Source organism: Microcaecilia unicolor, chromosome 6 (assembly GCF_901765095.1).
Source record: "Microcaecilia unicolor chromosome 6, aMicUni1.1, whole genome shotgun sequence".
In the NCBI taxonomy this organism is placed as follows: Eukaryota; Metazoa; Chordata; class Amphibia; order Gymnophiona; family Siphonopidae; genus Microcaecilia; species Microcaecilia unicolor.
In genome coordinates, this window is record NC_044036.1 from 114,742,851 (window position 1) to 114,764,227 (window position 21,377).

Below are 21,377 nucleotides of genomic sequence, written 5' to 3' on the forward strand. Positions count from 1 at the left end.
AAAAACTCTTTGGATGCCATACTTTGAACCGGTCTGAGATTATTTTGTATGGTGTAATGCATACCTGTGTATCTGAAGATATAATTGATGTAATCTGCTGCAAGAATCAGAAAGGAACGGCATGAACTCCTGTTAGAAAACACATTTTACTTAAGAATAAGATACCTTTACTTTACATAAAAATATATACCAGTAAGAAGAAAGAAAAAAGCCCTCATTACATCCAGTCTTGTCAATCCTAATCAGATCCTATCTTGTCAGCTGCATATCACCTTCTTTCTTATCCATATTCTATACTGTATCTCACCATAGTAATATCCAAATTCAGCATGTATGTCACTTTAAACTGTACAAATCTATAATATTCAGTCCTGTATTGGTAACTCCTGATAAAAAAAAAAAAACTATGCCCTGGCATTCAGGACACATACAAACAATATTTTAAGTTGTCAGATTTTCAGCAGCAGTAAACATCCAAGCACTAGTACATGTGCGCTAGCATCAAGACATTTAGGGCCCTGTTTACTAAGGCAGCGCTAATGGCACATTAGCATTTTTAGCATGCGCTAATGATTAGCAGACACTAAGTTGCTCATAGGAACATATGGGCGACTCTAGCGTTTAGCGCACGCTAAAAACGCTAACATGGCTTGGGACAGCAGCTGAATTTTGCCACTCTCTATATAACTTTTTCCACTGCCCAAATCCTGCTCCAATTAAATGCATAAATTCTGATTTCCCAGCAACTTGAACAGACAGAATTCATTAATTTCTTGCAGCTCAAAATTGAAACTTCGCATTTATTAATAATTATGGTTTCTAAGTCTTTATTTGGCCATTCTTGAAGATTATTTAAACAACTTATTCTCTGTCCTTTGTCTTCTGGTAAGATATGATTCCATTGGATAGTTTAATACTATCTATGCGGTTATTGTTATCCCACTATGGAATTCTTCCATTAACTATCAGAGTTGAAAGAAATTATTTAAAATTCCGCAAATTGTTGAAAACATATTTTTTTGAATGTTGTTATTAACTATATTCTTGTCGTTTAATTATCTATTATGTTTAGATTGTGTTATATGTAACTTTAGGGTTACTTCCAATTTTACATTGCATTGAACCCTTATTTTTAAGGAAAACTGCAATTAATAAGAACAATATTGACACTGACATTTGCAAGTCAACACCCACTGCTGATAACAAAGTGTTTTCAAATATCGGCCTAAGAATATTCTAGCTAGCATCAATAAATGTAAATCAAATGCCCAAAAAAGAGAGAGCAGGGCTTACCTTAGTGTAATGTACGAGAGAATTAGCAAAGAAGCGGCACAATTTGGCTGTTCTCTGGAATATCGAAGTTCTGTGTTCTCCTATTCAAAATGTATCATAGGAAAAACTCTTACAATTTATAAATGCATTAAACAGTCTGCTTCAAAGGAAAACAACATTAAAATGTGCTAATATTTTGATTGATAATTCTGGTTTTACACATTATAAAAGCATTTGGACATAATGGGACTGATACTTTAAACCAATTATGCGGTTGGCAGTGGTGCCAACCACTTAGGTGCCTTTTCTAAAAAAAAAAAAAAAAAAAAAAAATCACTATGTTTAAAGTTATCCATTTATATTCTGTAGGAGCACCCATCTGTTTACTGCCACTGAATGTAAGTTTATGCTTATGGAGATTTACCATACCACGTTTCTTGAGGAGCCTGTCTCTAAATCTTGGTCTCAGTGTATCCAACTAGTAAGTGAAGCATAGAAACACAGAAAAATGTAAGCAGATAAAGACCATATGGCCTATTCAGTCTGCCAATTCATACCATCTACTCTCTCTATCACTCCTTAGAAATCCTATGTACTTGTCCCAAGCTCTCTTGAATTCAGATATTGTTTTCGTCTCTATCGCTTCCACCGGGAGGCCCGTTCCACAAATTCACCACCCTTTCCGTGAAGAAAAGTATTACCTCAGGTCACTTCTGAGATATCTGAGATTAAATCTGAGCAGTTACATAAAGCAACCCAAAGATCTCACCTGATCACCCAAAGACATACTGGGCAATTTTTAAAACTGCCTGGGAAATTTGAACATCCATCTCTAATTAACCGCAGTACTTCCCAGACTCAAACAGGAGTTAAAGTTTAGCACAGAGTCTGGCCTCGCTCTGGGCAGCTCATTTATTCCCCTCTACCTCATACATTCAGAAGGAGACAGCAGCAGACTCACTTGCATCCCTGACTGCTTCATTTGCTCAGCCAGCTGTAAGGAGGACAGGAAGGAGCTCAGGATGTCATCACAAAGCCTACCGATGATGTCACTGTGCCTCAGCTGGTTCTCCACCAGGGTCTGGTGCTTCAGGCTTTGCCTTCCAAACAAAGGCAAATCAGGGTTTAACATTAAAGAAAGATTATCTATTTGCAATGTTTGTTCTCACACACAGATAACAGGCTCATCAAAATATCACCAAGATGTCTCTGGGACGTTTGGTAAGACAGTTTTTAAGCAATAGATTATTATTACAGACTTTATATCCACTATTCAGTGGGATTCTTAGGCAGTTCACAAATTTCAAAAGGAAAAAAATAGAGAATAGGAAATTAACAAACAAGGAAAATATGTGTATATAAGAACTGAAGGAGGAAAGGGCAGAGCTCAAAAAATATACCAGACCATATGGGAGATCCACTGCACTCAGGGATTAGCCCACACTGCACTAACTATAGCCTCTCCCATCCCCCAAAGTACAGAAAAGAGATGCAAGGCTAAAGGTTCATTTAGGGTACAAAATTCCGATGTACTAGCTCTGCCTCCATTTAAACAATTCTTTCCTCAATGCTATTCCATTTAATTTCTACCAAAGAAATGATACAAAGAACAACTTACAAACATTGAGATAAGAAAGTTTATGAATCTTTATTATAGTAGTTAGTCATCAGAGAACAAACATTACAAGCATAGCTCTAGTATCCTGGGCAGTTCATGAGTAAGTTTTCCCACAAAGGTTTCAAAATTCTGCAGCATGTTTCCATTAATTTATAAGTATATGCAAAACAGCAAAGGTGAAATTTATTCTTATTGATAATTTTCTTTCGAGTCCTGCTAGACCAGTCCAGACTAGTGGGTTTTGCTCCCCAACCAGCACGTTGGGAGGTAGAGAACACTGAATTTCAGCAAAAATCACCACCACTATAAGAATTGATCCAGTCCTGTAATGTTCCAGTATGCTTTGCCCAAGCTGATGTGCTAACTGCTGAACTACCCAAACCAAAAAGACCAACACCATAAACTGACATACAAAGAAACTTCCCCTTAGTCTAAAAGCCATAAACTCTTTGTTCTGCCCTTTTAAAAAAAAATTTGTAAACTAAGGGAAGATATTGGAAAAACTCCAGGATACAAATATAGGAACATGTACTGGAATGACAGAGAATCATCTCAGGTCCGTTCTGTGCAGGACCTGGACTGGACTAGCAAGACCAAAGAAAAGAAAATTATCAGGTAAGAACAAATTTCACCTTCCTTTTCTTCTGCTAGACCAGTTCATACTAGTGCAGTGGGTTCCCAAACCTGATCCTGGAGGCACCCCAGCCACTCAGATATTCAGGATATCTACAATGAATATTCATGAGAGAGATTGGCATGCAGTGGAGACAGTGCATGCAAATCTCTCTCATGAATATTCATTGTGGATATTCTGAACACCTGACTGGCAAGGGTGCCTCCAGGACCAGGTTTGGGAACCAGTGAACTAGTGGGATGTAGCCAAGCTTTACTGTCCTGGGAGGAGAAAACAATGCCCCTTCAATGATGGAACGCCCAAATGCGCTGTTTTCCTTTGCCTGTAAATCCAGTCTGTAGCGCTTCACAATGAATGCAAGGACAACCAAGTCACTGTCCTGCAGATTTTCAACAGTGAAACCATAGGCTGCTACCTGTGCCCTCATAAAATGCACCTTAAGGACTACTGGACCGTCTCTGATACAAATATGTTGAGCTTATCCTTAATCCAATGCACTACACAGAACTTGAAAGCTGCCTCCTCCTTCCTAGGGCCACTGTGTAAGATCAAAAGATGATCCAACTTCCGAAAGAGTTGGTCCACTCCAAATACTCCAGAACACCACCCTGCACACATCAAGTGCATGAAACTTTGGGCCTTTCCTATCCTTCTTAAGAAAGGCCAGGGACACACACTTCCTGGTTCATATGAAATGGTGACACCACTTAGGTAGGAAGGCTAGATTCATGAGCAACATTGAATCCTCTTAAAGACAAGACAGAGATCTCTACAAGAGAGGACCTGGAAATCTGAAACCTGCCAGGCTGAAAATATTACCATAGGATAAACTGCCTTTGATAATGAGTCTTTCAAGCTCATCTTCCTGAGCCACTCAAATGGTAAACCCACCAGAACCTTGAGGACCACAGCCAGGTCCCACTAAGAAACTAGCCACCTCAGCAGGTACTTGACTCCTTCAGGAACTGCCTAACAACCAGATGCACCACTAAAGAGAATCCCTGAACCTGTCCTGGCAACAGTCCAGGGCCACTACCTGAACCTTCAAGGATTTGAGAGAGAATACCCTCTCCAACCCATCCTACCCACTGACACCAAGATTTAAATACCTACCAGACCCTCACATACAAAGGGAGGCAGAAGCCCTCCTCACCTTTAGAAGCATACAATTACCGTAGGAGCACAGGCTTTCTTGCCTCAACTTGCACATCTCATAGGCCAGGCCATAAGCCAGAAGGAATACGGATCTTCCAGGAAATGAGACATGCTTCAGAATCCCGGGCTTCTTGGAAAACCTGAGTAGCTCCTCTACCTGCAGATTCAGAGGTCAGTGTACCAAGGCTATCAGTATCACAAGAAAGGGATCAATCCTTAAAAAACTTTTTTAAACCCTGCCAAATTAAGGGCCTCCTTGAACACACATACGTGGCTGGTCTCATCCCACTGAATTACTGTAATGTAATCTACTGCGGCACTCCTCAATATCTTCTCAAATGTTTACAATCAGTTCAAAATACAGCCATTCATATGCTTTCCTTTTCTAACAAGTTTGACCATGTGACTCCACTGGCTTCCTATTGCCTTTTGTATCCATTACAAAATTCTGGCCCTTATTCACAAAGCATTTTATACATCTGTTCCTTCTTACCTTTCTTCTCTCATAATCCCCTATGTCCCTTCTCGGTGTCTTCGTTCTTTAAATGATACCGTTTCAATATTCCCTCGGTTCAAGGTCAAAACTCACTACAACCAGAGTGTGCAGTCTTTTCAACTGCTCCATCTCTCTGGAACACCTTACCTAAATCTCTTTGCCTTGAAGTCATTTCCTAAGTTTAGAAAAGTGCTCAAGATGCATCTATTCAGAACAGCCTTTGGTGTCAGGCTGGGTTAGGCGGCTCCCGCTAGGACAGAAGTTTTTACCTATGTAATACTCTGGCCATTACTTGACCCCTAATTTTAAACTACTTTACTTCCCTTCCTTTTCTTTCATATTTTTTGTAAATCGCTTTATATTCTCACAAAGAGCAGTATATCAAGTAATAAACAATAAAACATTCACCAGCAACCACTGAAGCAACAAATTTATGCCAGGGATCTCTACAACTGAAAAACCTAGGGAGATCTGGCATTTCTTCGAGCCACCATAAGGCAACCACCAGCATTTGAAAGGTCCAGTCTCCAAGCTCCCACTCTCCAGGATCCACCTGTACATTCTAAGTGCTCACGATGTGCACCATCTGCACATTCTTAGTACCTGCAATATGCACCACTGAGAGGGCCAGCAAATGTTGCTCCACCCACTGAAGCAGTGGAGTGACCTCTGAAGCTACTGCTGCACTTCTTGTTCTTCCCTGCTTGTTGATGTATGCAAAGGCTGCGCATTGTCTGACAACCCCCTTACTGCCCATCCCTTCCAGGCAACTGTGGAAGGCTAACAATGTCAACCTGACTGCTTGGGTTTCCGGTCTGTTGATGGACTGGGATACCACCTTGCCTTTTCCATCTGGCCTAACAATGGGCTCCCCACCCAGTAGGCTGGCATCCATCATGAGCAGCATCCAATGAACAGATGCTGAGGGCAACTCCACAACTCTAGCGACTTCCATATTTCTGGCAGTAGATGCCAGCTGCACCCTGTACTCCTGTGACCTCAGCAACCACAGAAAAGGCAGCGTGCACTTTAGTGTGAACCTCTAAACCCAAGCCCAGGGCACCAGATCCAGAGTCACCACACCATGGTACCTACCAAGTGTATATAATCCCAGGCACCCTCCGAAATGTTCCCTCAGATACTTCAGTGACTTGAGGAGGAACCAGGATGCTCTTGGCATAACAGACTACCCAGTCCAGTTTCTCCAACACTGAGTTACTCTGGTTATTGCATTCCTGGTCTGGGCTCGACTTGGCCTAATCAGTCAATCATCTAGGTGTGGGTGAAGTTGAATTCTCTCCTTGCAAAGAAATGCAGTAGACACCATAACCTTGAGAGGTTTGTCAGCTTAGGAATACGATTCTTCCTTTGGGTGTGAGAGGTCCTGGGTTCAAATCTCAGATGAATCCGTTGGTTTGCAAAGCAAGTTCAAGATGGCGGAGGCACCAAGGCAGACTAAAGCTTTGAGGGCAGCCACTAAAATGGTCAGTGGTCTCATCATAAAGAGTATGAGGACAGACTTAAAGATCTCATATACTTGGAAGAAAGATGAAAGAGAAGAGATATGATAGAGATATTTAAAATACATCCATGACACAATGCACAGGAGGCAAACCTCTTTCAACTGATAGGAAGCTCTAGAATGAGGGGGGCATAGGATGACAGTGAAAGGGGATGTAACCCAAGAAAATACTTCATTACGGAAAGAGTGGTGGATGCTTGGAACTGCCTCTTGATGGAGGTGGTGGAGACAAAGACTGTATCTGAATTCATGAAAGCATGCGACAGGAACATAGAATCTTTAAGGGAGAGGAAGGAATAGTAGATAGCACTGATGGCAGACTGGATAGGACATATAATTTTTATCTGCCATCATTTTGTATGTTTCTATGTTCTGGAAGCCCTCGCCAGGCTGAACAGTAAGTTCTGAACTGAGTGTGTTACCCGTGCTTGACAAATAGGAATATGAAGGTATGAAGGTAAGTCTCCCATCAGATCCAGGAAGGTGAGTAACTTCATTTGCCTGATTGCCGTAATCGCCCAAAGAGCCTCTCATGGCCACTCTTGCATGGTTCTCTGAAAGCCTCTGCAGCTGAGTTTGACTCAAGTCCTTAATAAGGCTTTTACAAATCCTCCCCAAAAGGAAGCCTGCTCTAGACTCGGCTTGGATGCCAGATCAGCAGTCCAATTCCACAGCCAGAGCACCCTTTGTACCACCACCATTGAGGCCTGTGATCTAGCCCCAATCTGAGCAAAATCATACAGCACATCTGCCACAAGGTGGATCCAGACTTTAACTATACTACCTCCAATAACTGTGGAAGCTGCTGAACCACTGAAGAAGGGCTTGGGCTATATAACCCACACATATGGTGGTCTGGGTCCTCACAGCTGAAGCTACAAAGTCTGCCTGAGAAACAGCTCTCCTATCTTGGCCATCCTTGAGGGCCAAACCATCCTACATTGCATCGTTGTCTTCTTCATGACTGTGGTCATAACAGCATCCACCTTGGGAAGCTTAAGAAGCTGATCTGACTCCTTCTGTGGAAGAGGATAAAGTTTTCCCATGGCCTCAGTGCCCCTGAGCACTAAGTCAGGGCTTTTCCACTCCTCCAGCACCATCGTACAGAGGGTTTTATGGAGGAGAAAAAAAATCATCTGCATAACCAGCAAGATAAAAGAAGATTAGATAAAATTTGAGCAGTCTAATAACTGGTGATATACTAGATAGGACCCCTAAACTGGTCTTTTGGGACTAGCATCTTCACACCAGTCCAGAACTTGTGGGATATAGCAAAACACTTCTCAAAATGAGTAGGACTTCAAAATCCCTGTCTGAAACCTTCATCTCCAAAATTCAGGTAATGCTTGCGCTCGCAGAATGGGCATAGAATGCCTTGTGGATGCATAACGGGACAACTCTTTCATCGCTCTACAGATATATTCATTGGAGCCACTGCTCACAATGTTGAAACAGCCAGTTACCCAAATAAAGATCTACTCTTAGAGAACACTCTGGGAACAGTTGCAAAACCAAATGGCATTGCTTGAATTGAAAATGCTGATTAGTGGCCAAATGAAAACATGTAGATAAACTTCTTGAGAAATCAAGGCAATCAAAATTCTCTCAACCACGCAGCCGCTAACACTTATCTAAAAGTTTACAAATAGTACAAAGAATGTCTTCTGAATGCCTCTGGCCTCCTCCCCCCCAACCTGGCTAAGGCAGTACACGGAGAAACCAGAAAATAAATTTGTAAGAGGACAAAAGAACTCCAAATTGTGATTATGGTCAGGCAAGGTTACAACCCCGACTGGAGGTGACTGGTTACAATTCCTTGGTAAACAGAAACCATCAGTCTCTTAACCGTCCCTGAGAGGAATGAAGCTTTAGGGCCTTACTGCGACATCCTAGGGCATCTGAGATTGAAGGTCCTTTGGTTAATTACTTTCTTGCCCTTCTGGAAGGACAGCTGGTGCACTTGAAAAGAATGCTGAATGGATCCAAAATTGCCTGGCCTGAGAGCTATCATGCATAAGCCAGCCTTGAATTCTGTGGTTTGAGAATCTATTCAGATCAACTCTGAAGGCAGGCTGTTTTTTGCATATGCTTCTAAAAGGAAGATTACTGAGATAAGTCTTGGCAGCAGAATCTGTAGATAAATCGCTAGCCAAAAAGCATGTGGCCGATACTACTACTGTTATGTTCCTTATGGATAGTATAATAAGATCATAGGGAGCACCTGACACCTGAAGAAATCACATTTCTAGATGTGGCGCTTCGCTAGACTTTCAATGCAAATGTCATGTTCCAGCTACACCCAAAGCAGACAGACTACAGAAATTTAGGCACTGCCCACACTACTTGAAGGCCTAGGACTAACATCCAATAATCCTGCACATCCTTTAGCACAGAATCTTCTTCCACTGGAGTGGAAGTATATTTTGGTAATTGTTGATACTAAGATCTAAGCTTAGACTGTGTGAGCTTCTCCTTTTCCTTAGACACCAAAAGATAGATCTTAGCTACTGTTCTACCCCTCCTTAGACTTGTTTCTGGAATGACCCACTTCGCTGAAATCAGAGCCTATATATTCAAATTGGGAAAGCCCTCAAAGACTTACAGATTCCCTTTTAAAAGAGATCCCCCAGCAAGGCTGTAGCATGGGTTTTGAGAAATCACAACACTTAAGGGTTCCAGTAACGTGAAAATGATCACAGGACATTCTTGTTCCTTCCAGGACTACTGAAGGGTCATCCTTTCACTCAAAGAAATATCCCTAGTCTCCAAGTCCACCAGGGACTGAGAACAGGTCACCATGGACCCTCTGTATATAATGGCCACAGCCGACAGGTTTGTATGAAAATCCAATTCCTCCAGTGTACCCAAACACATCTGCTTAGCTACCTTACCATCTGTTCCAGATCTGAAGAGTAGGGGACAGCTCCCACATTGACAGATCCCTCAGAGCCTTCTGTAAAAAACAATAGAAACTCCGGAGGTAAGGAACCCCTGCTTCCAGGGATTCTACAGAACTACCCAGGCTATTAGCTATTTCCCAGGACCTTTCAAAATTGCAGGAGCTTTCCTTGATCCAATAGTCTCAGGCTGAAAAACGAGTAGTTCTGGAAATGATCCCAAGACTGAGCAGCTTCAGAAGGGTGAAACTCAAAAAGGACACCTTCCTGCACTTTGCACCTGTGATCCACAGGACTATATAGGCACCTGTAAAATGCCTCCTTCCTGCTCTAAAATGAAATGGTGGCCGTGTCCGGAGTTGTTCCCCCCCCCCCCCCCCGAGACAAGGACCACCATGAGAAAATAAACTCTGATGGTTACCACAACACAAGCAAGACTTTACATACCTCACCAGGCCTCCCTGCTGAAGCATGCCCTGAGAATTACAAAAGGCACATAGGCTGCGGCAGTAGGCAAGTACACTGCTTTGGCCAATATGCTTTAACAAAAGAAGACGCTCTTGGTGGCCAGAAACTGCAGCCTATAACCTAAGTTTCCTCAGGTATGGCTGAAGAAAAGGATAGTTTCAAAGCAGGTGTATACTCTCACCTACTACCATAATCTGCCTCTGAAGTCAGTCTAGAAACCACTGAAGTACTTAAGTTCTCCCTCTTTTACATGAGGTAATTTCATTCATTGAAAAATAATTTTTCACTTTCTTTTTTTTTAAATTTGTTTCACAAGACAAGAAGAAGGCAATGGTGATGGGGTGGGGGCAGGAAGAACTTGGACTCCTCTGAATTATCACCCCTGCTTCAGGATAAAATTTCTTTTGTCCTTTTATGTAGAGCACAAACCCAAACAACATACTCCTCTGCCCTGCTGAAACATTTCTCCAACTGGGTCAGGAGATGCCTCAGAAACTAGTCTGAGTGCATGGTCTACCCATCACCATCTGCTGGAGACAGAGAAATACTGAACATCTAAAGCTGCACAGTGTCCTTTTTGGGCAAGGCATGCAGTATTTTTTCCTCTGTCTCCAAACACTGGTCAGATATAACTCAGAGGTTCTGGACTGGTCTAGTGAGGATGCTAAAGAAGGAATTACTAAAAAAAAAATGGAGAATAAATTAAATATTTTACACTGCATAGGTCCATGGTGTGACCATAGTTGGAGTACTGTATGCAGTTCTGGTCACCCCATCTCAAAGAGGATATAGCACAACTAGGTCGTCAATAAAATGATACAGAATGCTAAAAAGATTAGGGTTTTCCAGCCTGGGAAGAGAAAGCTGAGAGAAGTGAATAGGCTTGTAAATGTACTGTAGGAAATTAGCAACATACTTGATAATGAACTTCCAGGTGTTGGCGTGTAGGGCATGGTCCATGCTAGAAATGACAGCACAAAGCTCCAGCACAGTGTGCAGTACTACCAAAGAAAGAGCAAAAAATAGACATAAAGTATAAATCTAAAGAAAGAAAGACTTGATCACCCCTCTTTCTATACAAGAAACTAATTACATGGTGTGTGTGTATATATATATATATATAAACATAATTATACACCTTCCTAATTCTACCTCCCACATTTTTATTTTCTACCCAATCTATACTGAACAAAAATAATTTAATTCCCCCATATTCCACATCTTCACATACAAGAAAGAATTTCATGGCAAGCAATGCAGGCACATTTCAACAAGGAAGTGCTGTTTCTAGACTTTTGCCAGGTGAGAGATTTAATCCATTCTTTACCACTGAATAATGATGGTAAAATTCTTTGTCACCTTATTCTATTTACAGTGTGAATCTGAAGACGTAAATGGGCATGTGTCTTCTATCTGGATCCCAAATTCCAGACTAGGAACTAAAATAATGAGAAGCACTAACACCAGGCCACTTCCATTCAAAGCTGATGGAAGCAATAATCAAACTAAGTTGTCATTCAGAGTCCCACAATTTTAGGGGTGGTGTTGTAGCACAGTGGCAAAACCAGCATTTCATCTGTCCATCTAGCAACGTGCTGATGCAGACCAACCCGCAAAACCAAGAAATCAAGGTGCCAATGAAGGGAATATCTCTCTTCCTCTTCCTCCTTGCAATCTGGAAGTAATGCAGCACCTGGGCGTGCCCAGTGGCTGGAAGCCAATCCTCTTACGCTGAGAGGGCTATCCCTGGGGATACACAGAGAGGAAGTACACAGGTGACAAGCACAGCAATCGCAGGCTCCTGCATACTGTCTGCTGCCTGTGTACCTCTCTGTAGGACACTGGAGCAGTGCAGTACAGGGTTGCTTGTCTCCGAGCTGCTGCAGCTTGCTCTGCAGTTTTGTGGGTATCAGAGCACTGATGAGAGGGAGAACTACAGCCTATGTGGAACCCAGAGCAACAAGGGCAAGTGAGGTACATATGTTGCTGTGGCTGCAGGAAGGGAGAGGGGGAACCTGGATACTGCTGAGACTAGGGAGGAGAGCGAAAGGAATCCATATGGGGGGAAAATTATAAATGCATCTTTTTAAATTGTATGTGTGGGGGGGGGGGGGGGGGAGTGCAAGACTGAAGGTTTGCCTAGGACACCTAATACCCATGCACCAGCCCTGCCTTAATTTCAACATCTCTGTCTTCAGTGGGCTTTTGGGTATTTCATTTGACATAAAAAAGAAGCATGTGTTTGCTGACAGAAAAAGAATGAGTGGGTGGACAAAGTTTTTGTTTACTTTATGATATATATATATAGATGATAGATAATTTACATGCCCAAGGACAACAGAATGTTTAGTGCTCTCCAGTGTCAAACAGGAAACCAGAATTGGATTAGACTCTTGTTGTAGACTGGCAGAACCCTTGAAGGAGCTAACACCAGGTTTTGCACTTACAGTACATCTAATCATTGGAGCAACAATAATATGGCAGTGAGGAAGCTCCCACAGAGAAGAGGACAGAGAAAATGCTGGAGGTTGTGCATGTCTACCATAATGAGAATAGTCAGGAGAAAAAACAGAAAAAGAAGTGCACACCTGACACCATGTCTATAATATCATCCTCTAGAGCAGTGGAATCCATGTTGATTTTATCCAGCAGCTCCTCAGTTGCTTTGGAGTGAGACAGCCTCTTTAAAGAGACCCTGCAAGAGTCAAAACCAGGTGAAGACAACCACTGTACATCGACTCACTGTCCTGGAATAAGAAAAGAGGGAAGACTCAGCTATAACCATGGTATGGAATGGGTTAGCCATGCTGGATGTTATGCTTATGTTTATTTATTTGTGCATTTGTACCCCACAATTTCACACCTATTGCAGGCTCAATGTGGCTTACATAGCACATGGGCCGGTAACCACCTCCGGTGATGAAACAAATACAGAGTGATGTTATAGAGAATGAATATATGTGTTACAGAACACATTAGCGAATCAAGAGAAGAAGAGTTATATAATGTTATTGCAAGTTTTGGTTTCGTTATGTTGCTGAGTTTCAGGCACTAAGTTGGATCAGTAGGGTATGCCTTCTCGAACAGATCGGTCTGTAGTGATTTCCAGAAGTTGAGGTGGTCCTGCGTTGTCTTTATGGCTTTCGGTAATGCGTTCCATAGTTGCGTGCTTATATAGGAGGAAGACTGGATCCATAAATTGATTTGTACTTGAGTCCCCTTGCAACTAGGGAGGTGAAGATTTAGGTAGGTTCGTGATGTTCCAATTGTGTTTCTGGTTGGTAGGTCTATGAGGTCAATCATATAACCCAGGGGCTTCGCCATAGATAATCTGTGGACCAGGGGCAGATTTTGAAAGTAATACGTTCTTTGATTGGGCGCCAGTGCAGTTTTTCTCGTAGGGGTTTGGTGCTGTCGAATCGCGGTTTTCCCAAATATAAGCCTGGCTGCTGTATTTTGAGCAGTCTGTAGTTTCTTTATGAGTTGTTCTTTGCATCCCGCATACAATCCATTGCAATAGTCAGCATGGCTTAGTACCATTGATTGTATCAGGTTGCAGAAAGTTGCCCTCGGGAAGAATGGTTTCACGCGTTTAAGTTTCCACATTGAGTGGAACATTTCTTGATTGTAGAGTTAACTTGGGTCTCGAGTGTAAGGTTTCGGTCGATTGTGACATCAGGATTTCAGGCTGAGTCGGGGAGGGCATAATCCGGGGTGACTAAGTTTGTGGGTATATTCGTGTTGTATGGGATAAGAGGATAAGGCAGTGTGTTTTTTCTATATTGAGTTTTAGTTGGAATGCGTTTGCCCATGAGTTCATGATATGGAAGCCGAGGTTGATTTCGTTAGTGATTTCTGTCAGATCATGTTTAAAAGGGATGTATATTGTGACGTCGTCTGCACAGATGAATGGGTTAAGGCCCTGAGTGGATAAGGACTTGGCTAATGGGGTCATCATTAGGCTGAAAAGGATTGATCCATATCAAGTCTTTAGGGGTCCTTTTACTAAGGTGCACTGAAAATTGGCCTGCGCAGGTGTAGACTCATGTATTGGACGCATGCAGGTCCATTTTTCATCACGCATGCAATAAGGCCATTTTTTGGCCGAAAATGGATGTGCAGCAAATGAAAATTGGCGTACATCCATTTGGGCCTGAGACCTTACCGCCATCCATTCACTTAGCGGTAAGGTCTTACACATTAACCGGGCAGTAATTGGCAGCATGCGTACAATGCCGATTACCTCCCGGTTAGTGCTGCGCACTGGAAATAAATATATTTTCTGGTGTGAATAATGGGCACATATAAAAATAAATTCTCGTCCGGGCCATACGGTAGTTCCAAATTGGTGTGCATTGGGCGGGTGTAGGCACTTACACGGCTTAGTAAAAGGGTCCCAGAGTTTACTGCAGCAATTCAAGGATAGGTTCATTACTGCAAGTACAGAATTTTTGCTGGCAATTATATGTGTATATCTGCATAGTTTACATTAGAATAAAAAAGCCCTTTTCCAATATGTGTATGTCCAGATAATATGGGGGAGGTGGTGTTGTTGAAAAGGGATTTTAGTGATCTGTACTGCAAAGAGAGAAGAGGCAGGAACAATGCCCACTTGCTCCTGCTCCAGTGCTGCCATCTACAAAATGGCAGTGTCTCACTCCGCCCAGCGCATCCTGGGATGCACCAGGCGGGGCAATCTACCATATAAGGGAACAAATTCTGAGGCCATTAGCTGAAGAACAGTATCCAGACCTTCCAAACCAAACTCCTTTCGACAGCTGAAGAATTAGGGAACTTTGCCATAGCCACACTGAGCCCGCAAAGAGGTGGGAAAATGTGGGATACAAATGCAACATAAATAAATAAAAATTGTATGTCATGGTCATCAGTTCTAGTACTGGAAGGCCCCACTTCGTCACAATTATGGCAAATGCTTCATTTGAGCTCCCATTCTTCCAGATTCAAGGAGTTCCTGCTGAGGAAGTCTGCTTGAGTGTTCAGTGTCTCTGCTGTGTGTACTGCCAAGATCAGTGGAACATACTTTTTGGCCCATTAGAAGCATTACTATCTGTATATGTGTTATATCTGCATAGTTATAGAGGATTGAAGCTGCTGCTCCACTTCTGTGAAGGAACCACTGCTGAAAGTCATCTTGGATGATCAGTTGTGCTATCCAGGTTAAGCCTTTGTATGTCCCTGGCTAGCCATTTTATATTACTACCCCTGATGAAGCCTTAATTGGCGAAATGTGGCCACGTCGGGTCTGTACAAATAAAGGAACTGTTTGGACCTCCAGTGTCTGCTTTCTGTTTTTTCTTTTGTCGCTGCTAGACAGTCAGTGCTCCTTTGCTATTCCAGTCTATAGAACACTGCCACTTTCCCTTAAGAATGTTCCCTCACAGTGTCAGAGCCACCTTAAAAACCCTAATCCCTCCAGGGGAAATTGACAAGGGAAGGGTTGGAGACAAGACGGCATAGTCCAGGAAGTATAAAAGTCCAGCTCCAAGCTAGGTTAAGAAAGCCCAGAGGGAAGTAGTGATGCCCACTGCAGATGCTTCCACTCTGAGTTAGAGAAACTATAACCCCTATGTTCAGGTAGGCCAAATTCAACCTGGCGCCTTGAAGAGTTTGTGTTTTCACACTGGCTGGCTTGCTGGCCAGCCTTGTGTATCTGCTACAGATTGTGCTGGTAACTCTGGATCCAGGGACCAAGACAGAGACCAGTAAGATTGCTGCGGAGCTGAGAAACATTTTCATATGCTGTGACCCTACAGAAGCAGGCACCTGAAGTCTATTGTGTTTATAGAAATAGCTTTGAGTATTACTTCCTCCCTTCCTGTGAACAGGAGCCCTTACCAAACACCTTTAATAAACATTATTTGCTTTACTGTAACTTGCTGAGTGTGTGTGGCTTGTCTTACCTGGCCCCACAGCCCACCTTCGCTCATGTTACCACAGTAATCAAGTGATATTACAGTTCGATTTATCTACATCCATTGGCCTTATAGATCATGATTTGTTGCTCCATCTATCGAGTGTAATAGGAATTTCTGTCTGCGTCTTGTCCTGGTTCAAGGGATTTTTGAGAAAAAGATTTTACCAAGTGACACGGGCAGGGGAATATTCAAAACCATGGCAAATGAAATATGGGATCCCTCAGGGCTGCCTACTTTCTCCAATTTTTATCATCATCATCATGGCTACTTTAATATAAGATTGAAAGAGACAGGCATACTTTTTACACTTACACAGATTACATCACTGTAATACTTCCTTTTAATTCCTCTATAAAAGAAATTATGCCTCACATTCAAAGGTGTTTTAATATTGTTGAGAACAGGGCATCAAACATTCATTTAAAGTTAAATACGGAAAGGAATAAATGTATTTGGTTCAGCCTTACTGTTTTGCCATGTCCATCTGAAAAGATAAATAACACAAAGTTTGCTATTGCCTCCTTCTTTACGAGTACTGGGAGTTCTTTTGGACTCCAAATTGACCTTTACAGATCAAAAAAAAGTAACCCAGGGTGTTTTTTTTTATAAACTAAATTACTGAAACATGTAGAAACTTTTTCTTTTCAATCACTTGAAACTTCTTATTCAAGCTCCGATATCAACCTCAGTGGATTACCACAACCTTCTCTGTCTGGACAGTACTGAAGCTTCTTTCACTCGTTTACAGGCTCTCCAAGCTACTCTATTGTGCACATCATACAGAACGAGCTTTCCCATTTTAAATTAGACTTTATTTGTTCCCTATTCATGCTCGATGTTTTATTAAAGTCTGTACTACTGTTTTAACATTTTTATATGGTTTAGCACCCGGTTACAAGTTTTGTTTAGTTTTTTTATTCAAATCCTTTGAGAATTTTATGCAGAAATAATTCTCTATTATTACTAGAGGCTGTATCGAATAGCATATTTTACCATTTGGCCAATACGAATAATGAAAATATATTCAGCCAAGTATGAATACCAAAATACAAATATATGGTCATTCAGCTTTAACCTAACAAATAAAAAAAAAAAGCAACCTCAAATCAGAGATCAAGAGTTTATTTCAGTAAGATTTAGCACAGTAGCCCCCTGGATTATTCATATTTGAATTTAAATCACTATTCGGCCAATACAAATAATGTATTCTGGGCAGTATTCGGAGGTGAATTGAATATGAATAGTCGGTACAGCCCTAATTATTACGTTTCCCTGCAGTCAAAAAATATTAGATACACCAGAGTCTTTATGTTTATTTCACACTTGGTATACTGCCTTTCAGGGTATGAATCAAGGCAGTTTACAAATCTGAAAAAAAAAGCCAAGATGACCTACAATATTCGACAGGACAGTAAGAGAAAAAATAGAAAAATAAGGGGGGGGGGGGGGGACAGGTAAAGTTGGCTAGGAGCTGTGCCTCCGCCCGAACACCACCGCTTCAGCTAGGAAGGCTCAGGAAATGCCAAGGAAGAGAGATGGGCTTTCAGGAAAGCTCTAAGATGGGGATAGGAAAGTTCAGATCTAAGCACCTTTTCTACTTCCTTCTCATACCAGGCTGTCAAGCTTTGGAATTCCCTTCTGCCTGAGAGTCAGAAAGGAGCATTGTTATTTTAAATTAGAAAAAATCTGAAAGCTTTCTTATTTAAGAGATTTTTGTTGTAATGATTAGTGATTTCTGTTGAAAACAGATATTATGCATTTTGGAAAATATTTTCTTTTTTATTATTTTATTATAATTTGCTCTAAACGTTTTGGTAAGAAGCAAAAAATATTATTATTATTAGATGAGCCTCTCTTCATTCCGCCTTGTCTGTTGACATAAGAAACTGATGTATGTTATCAGACAGAATCCTCACTAGTTTCCTTTGAACCAAGCTGGCAAAGGTCAGTAGTACTTTGCAGAAACTGCTCTCAATTCCAGATAATTGATAGACCACGATGCCTCAGGGTAGAATTCCATCATCCCTGAGCTGTGTGATGGTGACACTGAGTCCCCCTCATCCTGAAAGTCTGGCATCCATAACACTACTATCCATTCTGGAGATGTAAGGAAAGGCCTTTCTGAAGGTTGGTAGACTGCAGCCACCAATTGAGGAAAGTTTTGCCTGAAATGTCCAGGGAAGACAACAACTGTATTCCTGGAGTAATAGGAGACAATGATTTAGAAGACTGTTAAGGCAGTCTCATGTGAGTTCTCGCCAATGGGAGGTCTACAGTGTAGCTGCTATAGTCCCCAGCACCTGCATATCCCACACTCAAGGTCTCTGAAGCCAAAGAAGGTTGTGTACCTGAACCTGAAGCTTTTGTCCCGTCATGGCAGGGAAGAACACTTTCTCAACTTGTGTGCTGAAGAAACTCCCCAGATATTCGAGAGACTGTAAGGAAGTTAATAATGTTTTTGTCCTCCCCACTCCCTTAATTTTATTGACTTTGTAAGCCACAGACATTTTTGTTATGATTTGTGATATAATAATGGAACTTGTAAGAGGATTGCACACATCGTTCCATGGCAGCTCTCAATAATGTAATCAGCAGTTCAGCCACAGAAGTGAGAGAAATCACACAAAAGCTATCAGGCACACAGACAGAAGAACAATGATAAGTGAAAGCTGCAAGATTTTGAGCCCTCTTGGGCAGAGAAATAACTTGTGTACCTGAATGTAACATCGCTTTGAGTTCAGATATAGAAAAGAAAAGTAATAATCTAAAATTCAAACCAAATGTGATTTACTGAAGGCCTTATAACATCATTCTAATACAGTGAGTAAAACTGGATTAAAACAATCCTTGTTAGAAGGTACTCCAGATTATGCCTACATTCATCACTCGTATTGTAATACAACCAAGGCATTCAGTAATAACTATATAAAGCACTCCTTTCTGTGTCTAAACTAAACTAGTACATAATTTTAAATATCTGTTGAGGGAGGGGGTGGTCCAATGTGAAGGCAGCATTCATAAGCCAAAAAGGGATGGAATCCCAACCATTACTAAATAGGGACAGAAGTAATGTAGTAGATGTGTTAACCTTCAAAGCAGGCTAATAAATAAAAATAAAAGAAAATGAGGTGGGTGGTTTTTTTTAATCAGACCAAATTTAACAGATTTTTTTTTTGACTGTCCTGACCTGAGGAAGGCAGTTTGGCTTCAGAAACTTGTCAAAAATAAGGGGTATGTTTACTAAGGTGCGCTATAGGCACGTTAGCATTTTGAATGCGCATTAATGGTTGATGCGCATCAAACGCTAATGCGCCCATAGGAATATATTGGCGTATTAGTGTTTAACGCGTCTTAACTTTAAAGGCGCGTTCAAAATGCTAACACGCCTTAGTAAACATACCCCTAAGTTAGGCCAACAAAAAGGTTGCACCTTATTTTCCATTTTCAAAAAGTGTTTATTTACTAACCTTAATAGGAGTGAGTAATAGCTGGCTCTAAAGCTACTTATAACAGGATTCAGAGGGAATTCTGATCTTTGCTGCACAGCAAAGAACTTTCAGTATAATAGGTTTAAAAGTGACTCACTGTACAATAGTTCTAACATTCAGAAATCTGGCTGTGTCCCACCTTGCAATGCGTGAAGGTGTTCCTGAGTACATGAAGGACAGCAGTAGGAAGGGTCTGGATGCTGTGCAATGCCAGTGGCTCATCCAGGGAAGAGACATGACACACACAAGCTGTCAATGCTTCGAGTCCATGAATCAGATTCTGCAAAACAGGAAACAAAATTCACAGCATCCTAACAAATTTCCATGTATGAAATTCTGAAAATTTGTAGTCCCATCATAAGTGAACTTAAACATTACTACCGTATTTCCTCGATTCTAAAATGCCCCTGATTCTAAGATGCACCCCCCCCCCCCCCCTTTGCATACAAGAGGGAAAAAACTTGATTCTAAGATGCACCTTCATTGTGCACATGGCAGCATAAGTCCGGATGCAGGGAGAGTACTGCCCTTGAAAAGGTATGGTTCGGAAGGGAGAAGGTCCCCAAGGCCCTAGGTGGCTAAGTGGAGAGAATAAGGAATTAGGCCATGTGATTTCAAATTCTGGACCTCAATTCTAAGAAGCCATCGAATGTAAGCCACACTTACTTTCCACAGACATCAAAACCGACAAAAAAGTGCATCTAAGATCAAGGAAATACGGTATATCACTCACAACATACATATTGGCCTTTATTTCTATGTATGTTTTTCTATGTATGTAAGTGAATTAAGAGGACAACAAAAAGATTCTCAAAATTAGAAAGGAAACCAGTTCCAGGAATGCTTTAGACCAGTGGACTTCATTAATTTTTAAGCCGGGACCACTTTGGATTCTAATGAGCCAAAGGAGAGCTGCCAAATATCTTCCCATGTGGGGTCATGATACTCAGTGTGTGTGTCAATGACATTCATCCCCACCAGTTCACCTTCAAACTTCACTGGGGAAGCCTTAAGGTTGTGTGCATTTCCAAATGCATTCTCTTTTGTCTATTGAGAAATGCCTTGTCCTTCAAGCATGTGGCTCTTCTCCCATCCATTTTCCCCTTTCTGTCCTGAGCCTGGGTAAAGAGGTAAAGTAGCAGAAAAATAAATCCAGAAAGACAATGGGGGCCACCGTTGGCCTCTGGGCCTTGATTTGAAGACCACTGCTTTAGAGAGATGATAAATTATGTATTACAGAAAATACTGTTTCTACATAAAAAAGTGATTTGCCATGGGGGATGAGTTGGTATTAGAATGTACAGAAGTCTCTATCCTTTGGGGGGTTTGTGTTTATGTTTAATTCTCTTAATTAAATTTTTCATTTTACATTCATATAATCAATAAATGTCGGAAAACCTACATACTTAGTTCCACAACCATTAATACACACTGAAGGTAATTATAGTCTTACTTTTATCCACAATTTAAGGATCCAAGAACTAGGAAACATAGGAGCCAACTTTTCAAAATTATTGGGGGTGCTAAGCCCAATGGAAATGACCCCTCCCTGGACATATACAAGGGATTTTCTCAATATTGGGGGTGCTCAAGCACCCACAGCACCCACAGAGTCGGCTCCAATGCTAGGAAACATTATATAAGGAAAAAGAGGAAAAATAAAAGACAAAAATAAATTTTTCATTTTAATAAAGACCCGGAGCGGAAGGTCCACCAACATTGCATTCAGACTGTAGCATTATCCACTGAGACAAACCCAGGGAGCTCTTTCATTCGTTCTCTGCTTTCAACAAAATCTTTTGGTTTCTTGGGGTCAAAAAAGAGATATGTGTTTGATCCAAGTAATATAATACATTTAACAAGGAAACTTGATAAAGAAGGTGGCTCCTAA

General features: G+C 41.4%; 1 protein-coding gene across 1 annotated transcript in view; it reads right to left on the minus strand.

Moving 5' to 3' along the window:
* C6H1orf112 (chromosome 6 C1orf112 homolog) overlaps positions 1 to 21,377 on the minus strand; it is a 148,895-nt gene that overhangs the window by 110,674 nt on the left and 16,844 nt on the right. Inside the window, 9 exon segments of the mRNA XM_030207309.1 lie at positions 65 to 129; positions 1,294 to 1,373; positions 1,830 to 1,832; positions 2,230 to 2,372; positions 10,979 to 11,063; positions 12,651 to 12,721; positions 12,723 to 12,767; positions 12,769 to 12,809; positions 19,626 to 19,766. Coding sequence (XP_030063169.1) covers positions 65 to 129; positions 1,294 to 1,373; positions 1,830 to 1,832; positions 2,230 to 2,372; positions 10,979 to 11,063; positions 12,651 to 12,721; positions 12,723 to 12,767; positions 12,769 to 12,809; positions 19,626 to 19,766 — 674 coding nt within the window.